The following is a 10,757-nucleotide window of genomic DNA, read 5'->3' on the forward strand; positions in this document are numbered from 1 at the left end:
GGGGCGGCGAGTGAGGGGTAAGGGGCTTCTGGCTTCTTCTGGGGCTGGGGCCTAGGGACTGGACAATCGCGGACAGGTAGGGTATGGACTCTGAGTGCCCTTGGGGGAATTCTCCAGGAAGAGGGATACGCGTGGGGACAGGAGAAGGAACAGCATGGGCTGGAAGAGGGGTGTTCCCTGACAGGCCAAAGGAAGGAACTGAGAAGGAAACAAGAACTAAAAGACCCCCTAATCCCTCAGAATCCCAGTTCCTCCCTCCTCTGGATTCAGGGTCCCAGAAACAACCTCCTCCAGCCCTGAACTCTTTAATCCCTTACAATGGGACAAGGCAAGGCCTGTCTATAAGTTCTTCTCGTGGTCTAATTCAAATCCCAATTTTGCCCACTCTCAAAGGGGAAGAGGCATCCGCCTCCAGCTGTGGCTTCTTGCTGCCCTCTAGTGGCCACATGGAGAGACGCGGTCTGTCTTACAAGGTTTCTTTTAAGGGCTCAGGCTGAAAACAGCAGCTTGGAAATAATTAGAAGCAAGGGACGTATAAATTTTTTTTTAATGTAAGCCTCAGGATCTTGAGTGTACATCAAAATCACCTGGAGGGCTTATTAAAACACATTTCTGGACGCCACTCCCAAGTTTCTAATTCAATAGTTCTCAGAAGAAGCGAGAGTCTGCATTTCTAACACGCCTCCAGGTGGTGGTGCTGGTCCGGGGACCACATTTTAAGAACCATTAGCTTGAGAATTCCCGCTTCTTGCAGGCTCTCGTCTTTCTTGCACCAATTGTCGTCTCCCCAAAAGAGGGTTGGCGAAGGAAATGTCAACATGAAATTGTGGACGGGGGGAAACTTTAAATAAAAACGCGCATGGACATCGTGGTCCACGAAAACTGAGCCCAAGGGGGCACCCGGATTTGAACCGGGGACCTCTTGATCTGCAGTCAAATGCTCTACCACTGAGCTATACCCCCTCTGCTAACGTCCCGGCGCGGTAGCGCCTTAGTGCTTTCGCTGCGCAGGCGCTTTGACGGATTTGCGAAAAGTGGAGTCCGACGTTTCCAAAAATTGGGAATGATCTCAATCTCAAAAGATTACTCTCCTGGGCGCAGAACTTGTTTCCCGAAAATGCAGTTTGGGAATGTGGGAGGAGAAAGCCCTCGAGATCATTCGAGAGCCCTCGATTCGGAGACATTCTCTTGCGCCGGGTTCCCAGTTTCCTGCCCTGCTAGAGCTCCTTTATTGCTTCTTGGCGCCCCTCTTTCCGTCCCGCACGCTCAGGCGCGCTTCTCTGGGCCTTCCTTCCCCAGCCCAAGCCTGGCCCTTAGATACTCGGCCTCCCTCCCCAGGAAAAGCCGTCGGGTCACTGGCCAAACGGACCTGGGAGTGGGACCGCCTCATCCGTAGCACTACCGAAGTGGGTCGTCTGTACCTTCCACCTAGGGTTAGCCCGGAGCTCCTTGCCCTCGCACTGCATCCCTCTAGTCTACACACGCGACCTGCGTGAGTGGATCTGCGGGGCGGGGACTCCACCCTGGCCTTCCTGCAAAAGCAGGTAACAGGGCCCTGAGTTGCGTCCCCTCTCCCTTGCTAGGGCACTTTGAGAGGTGGACTGCGGGACAAAGAAAACACGAAAAGGCTGGAACAGAGAGGGGGCACCCGGATTTGAACCGGGGACCTCTTGATCTGCAGTCAAATGCTCTACCACTGAGCTATACCCCCAGCACACCATTGGTTTCTTCTTAGAATAGATTTCTGTAGTATAAGAAAACATTAAATTACGCTGTTACCTGAGAGCTGTGCCAAAACGATCTAATGGAAAAAGCAGGATCTGAATGGGGATGGCTAGGATTGCTGAGTTCTTCCTCCACAATCACGCCTCAGGAAAACCACAGGGTTAAGGAATCCTGGGACCTCTACAACTGTGTCCTGACTGTCCCTGAGATGTCCACTGCCTGACTTGGGAAGGAGAGAGACCCACAGGTTCCAGGACCATCCCAGGTCTTACGGGGTAACGGCGCTGCTCCCTGTATACAGATGGACAGCCTGGGTTTCCATCCTGTCTTCAGCTCTACCGAGATAGGACTGCTGGGCTTTTCTAATCCCTAAGGGCCTCTACTTCCCTCCTCCATGAGTCAGCATCAAGCCACTCCACCCCTAGCCCCAGGTACAGCCGAAAGCTCCCAGTCCTGGCAAGCCAAGTGTCAGTTACCTGGGCAGAGGGTGATAGAGCCCAGGACCAAAGAGCCAGCCAGTCCTCTGGGCAGATGGACCTTAAGGCACCACCCCCTCTATTTCCAAGGAAGATTTCCCCCTACCTGATAGCCCCGTACAAAAACCAAAAGCCAGTTTGAAGCACAGGTAGAAGGAGCAGGCAGAAATAAGAGGTGAGCAGTTTTCAATGGCATTTATTACACTTTTATAAAAATTCTAAAACAATGTGGAAAAAATTCATTACAAAAGATGGTCAAGATAGGCACTCTGTAGGAATCAGGGAAATTTGGGAGGAATGGGATTCACATTGGAAGGACCGGGAATGAAGGGCATAGGATGAGATGGCTGAACGCTCACAAGCTGTGGTCAGAGCCAGCATCTCAGAGGGAACAGAAAGGCCTGGGAGGAGTGGGACTCCCCGCCATGCAAGGGACTGTCCCTGTCTGGGGTGTCCCGTCCTCCTCCCTCTCCCTTCCCACCAGTTTTTGGCTTTGCCCTCCTTCCCTTGAGCCCGCCCCTTCACCTCTCTGGAATCTCCTTTCCTCAAACATGGCTGAGGGGCCAGAGAGCTGGGGTGGGAGCCAAGGGGCCGGGGGTGGGGTTCTAGGAAATAAAGAGCAATTCCAGGGGGTCTCTTACTCCGCCCCCCCCCCCCATTTTTTCCTCAAAGAGGCTGCAGGCCAAGGGGACTGGGCTCCACGTCCTAATCCCTCAACATGTCCGACAGCTTGCCTGGTGCCTCCAAGGACACCTGCTTCCACGGAGGAAAGGGCAGCTTTTCTGCTGTCCTGTCTACAGCAATTCAGGGCTTGCAGTCAAGCTCACAGGGTTGGGTGGACTGTGGCAATCTCACGTCACTGTCCATAGCCGACCCAGCTCCATTCCGAGAATCGTAGAAAAGGAATAGTCACTTGGGCTTTCCACCCACGTAGTCCAAGCAAAACCCCCAAAGTATTTGGATGGCCTCAGCCTGGGACATCAGTTGGCAGTGGTCTGAGACTGCATCCACTGGAGCCCCGCGGGCAGCCTGCAGGGAAGGTGGAACAGGGCAAAGATCAGCATATCCTGCAAGGATGATGGCCTCCAAGCCCCGGGCCCCTACCCAGAGCTGACGGAGGGGACAACCAAAGTCGCATCCAATCTCTCAATCGACAAGTATAAATGGACTGAGTACATCAGGTTACTGGTGAAAAAAACCAGACATGCCCTCTGCGGTCTACCGTCTGGCAGAGGGGATGGATGTGGGTTGCGGGAGGAGGGTGGCAAGGACACTATCAGAAACATGTGGTTCCTTGGGCCCGCCTGCCTAAAGTCTCCGGGCGCCCGGGTCCCCAGCCTGCTGTGATCCCACTTGAGAGAGAAAAGAGAATTTTCCAAGCCTGACTCAAGGCCCTTTCTACGTGACCGTGACCTGGCTCCTTCACATCCTTCAGGTATTTATACTCAGCAGCTACTTTCTGGTGGTCCCTCCCTGGTACCTTATCCAAAATGGCAACATTTGCCCACGTGCTTCCAATCTCCTTTGCCTACTTGATCTTTCCCAAGCATTTATCACTTTCTAACTCACTATATATGTTTCTTATTTTTATTGTTTAGTGTCTGCCCCCCCCCAACCCGCCAATGGAAAGTAACCTCCATGAGGGCAGGGGATTTTGTGGTTTGTTCGCCGCTGTTTCTCTGGTGCCTAGAAAAGTGCCTGGCACAAATTTGGGGCTCAATAAATGTTGGATGATTGATGTCACGTGCTCTCAACAGGAACTTACAGAGGGAGTAGGTATACTCACCCTCCTCTTTACAGATAAGAAAACTCAAGGTCAGAAAGAGTCAGCAACTTCTGCCTGGAAGGCTTGCCCCCAGGTCTTCCCATGGCTGTGGCCGTCTTCTCCCCATTTGGATTGCAGCCCAAAGGTCATGTCCTAGTAGAGGGCGTCCCTGACCACCAGAGCTGAGTCAGACCCAACCCTGCCCCGTCTATCACTGTTAATCCAATTTCACTTTATTCAAAGCACCTCTGTGTACCTAAAATGTTTGTGCTGAGGTGGCCTGTCGCCTGTCTTTCAGAATGAGCCTGAGCGCAGGCACTCTATCCTGCTCACTGCTTACCCACAGCATCTCAGCTGTGGGTGGGTGCTTCACTGACTCGGCCCAGGAGCTAAGTGTGAGCCAGATCCTGACAGGAGAGAAACAGAGGGTTCTGATGGTCAGCTGTTCATTGGTTGGGCCGAACCCTGGAGGTGCAGGTGGGGCAGCCACTAACCCTTCCCCAGTGAGGGCACAGCATCCCTGTATGTGCCACGGGTGGTCTTTGATGGCACTAAGAGTGAGGAACTGAGAGATTTCCACGGTGGTCATGGAGTCCTTCATATCCTGCTTGTTGGCAAAGATCAGGACGGAAGCATCTCGCAGAGCCTGTGGACAGGAGAGCCCAGCCCCAGTCAGCCTGCAGGAGAGGCCCACGCCCAGGTGGGACAGGGACAGGGCAACCACATCAAGTGAAAACAACCACATCCATGGACACCGACAGCTCACGGAATGCCTCCCAACCAGCTCATATGATCCTTACGACGGTCCCATGAGGCAGTAATTTGGTGATCCCTCCCATTTCATACTTGGGCAAACTGAGGATACGAGAAGTGAAGTGACCTGTTGGGGGTCCCACAGTGAATGAGAACCGGGGTCAGGACCCAAACCAGCAACTCTGGCTTCTGTGACCAGGCGTGCTGAGGGCATTATTGCTCTTCAGACTGCCAGGGTGGAGGCTCTCAGAGACTGGAGGATCAGGAATGAAGCTCAGAGAGGCTAAGTGAGTCAGCTGAAGTCACACAGCGAGGACACTGGGCTCTCTCCCAACCTCAGGGGCCTTACCTCATGGGCCAGCATCCTGTACAGCTCCTCCCGAGTGGTCAGCAGCCGATCCCGGTCCGTGCTGTCAATCACAAGGATGATGAACTGGCCAGCAGAGGGGAACTGTGAGCCGTGGGCTTTCCCTCTGATGAACGTGTCTCCTGCCCACTGTGCTCCCGGACCGGCCTCTGCACCACCCGGATGTAAGCCCCACAGAGAACTGGTCTGGTCTCAAGCTCTCACTGCCTCGTTGCATTTTAATTCCCTTTTCCACCCAGGCAGTGGGGGGGGGGGGGGCGCACAGCACAACCTCTGATTGCGTGCCAGAGGCTGGGCCAAGCCCTGGCCATTCACGACTCCGGTCAGGTCCCCCGTGCCGTTGGGACCATTGTGATCCCCATTTACAAATGAGGAGACGCATTCCGCAGGAGGACAGATCTTGCTCTATGACACACAGCTGGTGAGCAGGAGAAAGTAAGGCCCCTGGAGACCAAGGGCCTACCCCATGCAGTGCATCAAAGTGCAAGCAGACAGATCTGCCAAGGAGTATCCAAAAATCTTAACTGAACGCTGTGCTGCATTAAGTATTTGAAACATATGCGTTAGCTATTGTTTTATTATTTAAATTTCACAACAATTGAGGGAAGTCATTGCAATCTCCACCTCACCAAGTGGGGGGGGGAAGCAAGGCTCAGAGAAGGCTCAGTGACCGGCTCACATCACACAGCTGCCTTGAAGGCCCCTTCCAGCCCCGACGCTCTCCTCACCTCAGTGTTGGAGTAGTACGTGTTCCAGGTAGAGCGCAGAGCCTCCTGTCCCCCTATGTCCCACATGAGGAAGTGTGTCTTTTGCAGAACAATCTCCTCCACGTTGCTACCGATGGTGGGAGATGTATGGACCACCTCATTCATCAGGCTGGGGAGGGAAGAGAGGTCACCAAGAGCGCGGCCCGTTCTGTTCCCACCCCTCTGCTTGCAAGTCAGGCTGAATCAAGCTCAGAACGGCTCAGCCCGGGGTTGACCAAGTCTCTGGGCCCAGGGGAGTGCAGGCAGGAGTAAAACCAAGTCTTGCCCTGGTGCAGACCCAAGAGATGGGAGTCTAATTAGAGCAGTGTCCCCAAACTTTAATGTGCAGCTGAATCACCTGGGAGTCTTGTTAAAATGCAGGTTCTGATCCAATGAGCCTAGGCAGGGGCCCAGTGTTTTGCGTTTCTAACAAGCTTCCAGCTGATGCCAATGCGGCTGGTCTGTGGACCACCCTTTGAGTAGCAAGGGATTTTGGGAAAAGGAGACCGATACAAGCAAAGGCCATCAGAGAGGTGCTTTAACATAGAAAACACTCACCGTTTTATATGTAGGGAGTGCCTCTGGAAGATCTGGGCATTAGGGCGGGGAAACTTAGTTTTCACTGTATGCGTGTGTAGTGTTTGATTTTCTCTTTTCTTCTGGTTTAAAATAACCATTTACATACACTACTTTTTCAGGGGAAAATCTTCCTAAGTAAATACTCTGGAGGCTACAAAGGAGAGAGATGCCATCCAGAGACTGCATATTGGGAAAAGCACCGATGGATAATTAGTCAGCACTTGTGTCCACCTCGGCTGGATCGGGAGCCACAAAGCTCAGCCAGACTCCAAACTGCACCCTCTCCCTTTTGGGTGTGAAGAAGGCGACAAAGTTAGGAGGCAAAGGTGAAGTGCGGGAGTTAGAAAGGAGAGACCGGCCGCTAGGGGGAGGGAAGAGCAGGGAGGCGGGAAGAGAAGTCAGTTTCTGACAGCTTCAGGGCTGCACAACCCAGTCTGGTCGGTTCGGGGCGGGGGGGGGGGGGGGGGCGCATGGCGGGGAACACTAGGGCTGCCCATACGGGCAGGATTCGAATCCCAGGCAAGGGGCCACAGGTCTGAAGGCTCACTGTACCAGGAAGGTCACACCAGCGCCCCCCCTCACCACTCCTCCTGGCTAAAAACCAGGGGACCCAGGGAAGGGCTCCGGTGATTGGTCCAAATGTCTGTCAGTCTGGTGGGAAGACCCAAACCCCACCTCTTTCCATCAGAGGGTCACTTACAACTGGTAGAGAATGGTGGTCTTTCCCGCATTGTCCAGTCCCACGATGATGACCTTGTGCTCTGGAGTCATCCAGGGGGAAGGGCAGGGTCAGGGCCAAACTCAGTAACCAAGGGATCGTGTGCCCTACCGGGCTTCCCCAGAAGACGAGTGTTTCCAGAGGGCTGGGAGACCTCTGCCCACTGTACCACTTCTGCTCCCCTACACCCCTCCCCCACACAAAACCAACTGGACAGGTTTGCTTCCCACCCAGCCCCGGACACCCGCGCCACTCCCAGACAGTAGAGACGAGAGCTGAGCGCCACCTCCGTCACTCCATATTTCCAGAAAAGTGGTTGTCCGAAAGGTCAGGGGCGCCCTGGGCTTGCCAAGAGAAGGGGTCTGGGGAAAGAGCCGAGAGCGAAATCGCCGTCGCAGGAAAAGCGGCGGCGGCTTTTAGCCAGGAGGAAGAAGGCTTGTCCAACCCTGCTCCCCGGGGTGCACCGTAGCGCGCGACCCTCCAAGAGCAGGCGGGGAGGGGGCAGGGGAGACCGCGGAGTCTGCAAGAAGTGTCCACGCAGGGCTCTCGGAGCCCGAGGTCCCCCAGCGCATCCGCCCCCACCCCAGATCTGGGGAGCCCCAGGTGGGAGCCGGATCAAAGCCGTCGCTTGAAGGCACTGTGTGTCCTTTACCCTGGTTCGCGAAGATGCTCATCAGCTTGGCGATCAGTAGTCCCATAGCGCGTCCCCGGCCGGAGAGGGGCAAGACTCAGCGACCTTCGGGCACCCGGGTCTACCCAGGGTGCTTGCAGCCCCGCCCCCCGGAGGGGGGTCAAGTTTTGCCTGTGAGGTCAGGAAGTCCCACGAGTCACCTGCGGAGCCTGGGAATCCCCTGGGACGCTGCCCCCACCCCCCGCCCCGCGGGTGCTATGGATGTCATGGTGACAATGAACAAGCTACTTGTCTAGAGCCCTGCAGGTGCAAGTTAAATGGGGTCCAGACTCCACATTCTCCCCTTTGCCCTGAGAAAGCTCCAGAGGTTCTCTGGGCGAACTGCTCCCTCACTGCATATCAAGGATGCTCACCGCAGTGACCCACAACCAAGCCCCAGATCTCCCTTCTCCAAGTGCCATGTCTGGGTCACTAGACTGAAGCAAAACCCTACTTTCTGCACCTGCCAGCTATGGGAGCAGAGGGCTCACTGATCCTCTCTGAGCTGGGAGAATATTCCAGCTCTCAACGGATCTCTAGTGGTTTCACTAGTGTGGGGCTTGTAGGCCCCCTCAAAGTTAGTTCCCTTAGGGAAGGGCAGGGTCTCCCAAATCCCTTGGTGAGAGGCAACTTCTAGAAATAAATCAGTACTGCTTCTATGATTCATTAGCAAACCGACTGCTCAGGCACAGCCCCCAGATCGTGGGCTGGGGGTGGGGGGTGGACATCCGAAGATAGGAATGGAACATAAAGAGAGATCTCACAGCTAGAGGCCGTATAGACGGGCGCCCGATACTAAGAGCCAGGAGAAGAGAACCTGGGCCAAGAGAGAGCCGGGCTGGAGAAGGAAGAGGAAGGAGGAGATTTTTGTTATGAATTTCCTTCTTTGCTTAAACTGGGAAAAACCAGAAAACAAAAAGAGAAGTGGAGAAGGCAAACCAGCGTCAGGCTGAGGGGGCAGTTAGTTGAGGCCATTATCACCCAGGAGAATCAGCTCCTTCTGCCCCACGGCCACTGCCCTCCTAGAGCCATTAGTGCTCCCCTTCGCTAAGGGAACAACCTCTAACTTGTCTCCCTGCCTCTGCCTCCCCCTGACTCAGCACAGCCCTATTCACCTTTGTAAAGCACAGCTCAGATGATTGCCTATCGCCCACTGGCTTCAGATCAGTCTCCTCACCTGACGTTCAAGAGCCCCCGTGAGCAGCCCTCACCTGCCTTTGCAAGTGATCTCTTATGTCCTGCATCCGCTGGTCCTTGCCCGCAGAGGCCGAGCCCCTTCCAACTCGGCATTTGCTTCTGTGTTCCCTCCACCTGAATGCTTTCACTTTCCCAGGAAGGTGGATGGACTCCTAAAACTTACTAGCTGCCTTCCATAAAAGCCACCTACTTCCCAAGCCCTGGCCTGGTGCTCCAGACAAACGGGGCTTCTCTTTAGCCTGAGATTGTAGACTGGCCTGTTTGTGCCAATCAGCTGTGAGACCTAGAGGGTGGGGTTCATGTCTTGTTCGCCTGTGTTCTGCTCCCCACTCCGGGCCTGGTCCCCTGCCTGGCACACATAAGAAACGTGCGGCTATTGAAGTACGGTAAGTTATGCCATAGCTTGAGAGATGGTGTTTCGAACATTTAAAAAGAGGTGTGAGCACAAGTTGAAGAGGAATGAGGAAGGCTGGGAAGTTCACGGAGAGAAGAGGGAAAACAATTGGCTAAATAAGGAATTCTCATCCCACCCGCCTTGGTGCCTGGAGTTAGAAGGAAGGAGAATTGACTACCAGAGCCCGTTTCAGCCCCAGGAAAGGAACGCGGAGTGTGATGGCAGGCGCAGGGTGGGTAGCCGGGTGGGGGTGGGGGTGGGGACACAGAAAGGTGCTGGGGGAAGCAGCAATCCTTTAAGCCCTTTACCATCTGTTTCCGGGGGGGGGGGAGGAACCTCAGTGCATCCTGCTCCCAACCACCCCCCCCATTACCACCACCAAATTGCAGAATTGAAAGTGACATTCTGCTAGCTGGAACACATTCAGTAAACAGACAAGGGCTGCTTCTGCTGTGAAACCTAGGGCCTCGGTCTTAGGGGGCATTCATTCATTTATTTGACAAATATGAGTCAGGAGTTAGGAAACATGCCAAGTAGACAAAACAGACCCGGTCTGGCTCTTTTGGAGCTTACGGTCTAGTGGGAGAGAGAAATATACACACCAAAAAACCAAAAACAAAACCAAACCCTGAGAGACAGTAGGTAGGATGGCCTGACTTAGAAGGGAGTCACAGCTCACTTTTCTGAGGATGTGATTTTGGAGCTAAGACAAGATTTTCCTCTAGGGTACCGGCTGGAACACCCCTTGCTCCTGGGCCATGGAGGTCCCAGCTCAGCTCCCTTGACTTTTTGGAAGGTGGAAACCTTCAGCCACACCCAGGACTCACTGTGGACAGAAGCTACTGGTCAAGGAATGAGATGAGGGGTCCCAGATAAGAGGGGTCCCAGCACCTCAGTTCTCCACTCCCTGAGGTGACAGTGGTGGTAGCATCAGCCTCTCTAGACCTCATCCCAGCTTACTTCACGGTTGTTGAAATCTTCACATGTTGACAACCGCCAACGTGCTGAGTGTACATCAGTTGAGGGCTTGTGGTTACCAAAAGACAAGAATCTCTCTTTCTTCATCTCTCACTATCTCCACGCCACCTCGAAATGCCCCCGCCTGCAAGTTCCGGGCAAATGCAATTTCAGGCAGCAGATGCACGAAGAGAAGACAAACATATTCAGACACCTGCTTCCTCCTCCCCTTGCAGAAGCTGGAGTGGGGGGATTAGCACTAGATTTAGGGCTCACAGGCACCACAGATCTTGAACTCCAAAGATCTGAATTCAAGTCCTTGCTGCATACCTGTGCAGCTATGGACAAGCTGCGAGCTTTATCTGTAAACTAAAGTCAATGATCTCCGCCCTTGATTCAAAATATCAGCC

At 54.1% G+C, this 10,757-nt stretch overlaps 1 protein-coding gene and 2 non-coding genes across 3 annotated transcripts; all 3 read right to left on the reverse strand.

Moving 5' to 3' along the window:
* Positions 1–891: 891 nt before the first annotated feature.
* On the reverse strand, positions 892–963 carry TRNAC-GCA (transfer RNA cysteine (anticodon GCA)). The gene has a single exon. It is a non-coding gene; the product is annotated as a tRNA-Cys (tRNA).
* Positions 964–1,639: 676 nt separating this feature from the next.
* TRNAC-GCA (transfer RNA cysteine (anticodon GCA)) lies at positions 1,640–1,711 on the reverse strand. The gene has a single exon. It is a non-coding gene; the product is annotated as a tRNA-Cys (tRNA).
* Positions 1,712–2,379: 668 nt separating this feature from the next.
* On the reverse strand, positions 2,380–7,978 carry ARL5C (ARF like GTPase 5C). Its single transcript, XM_040497362.1, has 6 exons — positions 7,782–7,978; positions 7,112–7,172; positions 5,815–5,962; positions 5,069–5,152; positions 4,461–4,612; positions 2,380–3,230 (listed from the first exon to the last, which is right to left on the reverse strand). Exons 1-6 carry the CDS (start codon positions 7,825–7,827, stop codon positions 3,182–3,184), a joined length of 540 nt encoding a protein of 179 aa, XP_040353296.1. The 5' UTR covers positions 7,828–7,978; the 3' UTR covers positions 2,380–3,181.
* Between the last annotated feature and the right edge of the window lie 2,779 nt (positions 7,979–10,757).

The sequence above is a fragment of the Herpailurus yagouaroundi genome, unplaced genomic scaffold, assembly GCF_014898765.1.
Source record: "Herpailurus yagouaroundi ecotype Mexico unplaced genomic scaffold, PumYag 189, whole genome shotgun sequence".
NCBI lineage: Eukaryota > Metazoa > Chordata > Mammalia > Carnivora > Felidae > Herpailurus > Herpailurus yagouaroundi.

What these genes read in the sequence shown, in the direction of transcription:
- ARL5C (XM_040497362.1), bottom strand. Translation starts at nt 7,827, where the DNA reads ATGGGACTACTGATCGCCAAGCTGATGAGCATCTTCGCGAACCAGG. An exon ending in GAGCATCTTCGCGAACCAGG is followed by an intron (nt 7,173 to 7,781) that starts GTAAAGGACACA and finishes GGATGACTCCAG; the next exon opens with AGCACAAGGTCATCATCGTG. An exon ending in ACAGGATGCTGGCCCATGAG is followed by an intron (nt 4,613 to 5,068) that starts GTAAGGCCCCTG and finishes TCCTGTCCACAG; the next exon opens with GCTCTGCGAGATGCTTCCGT.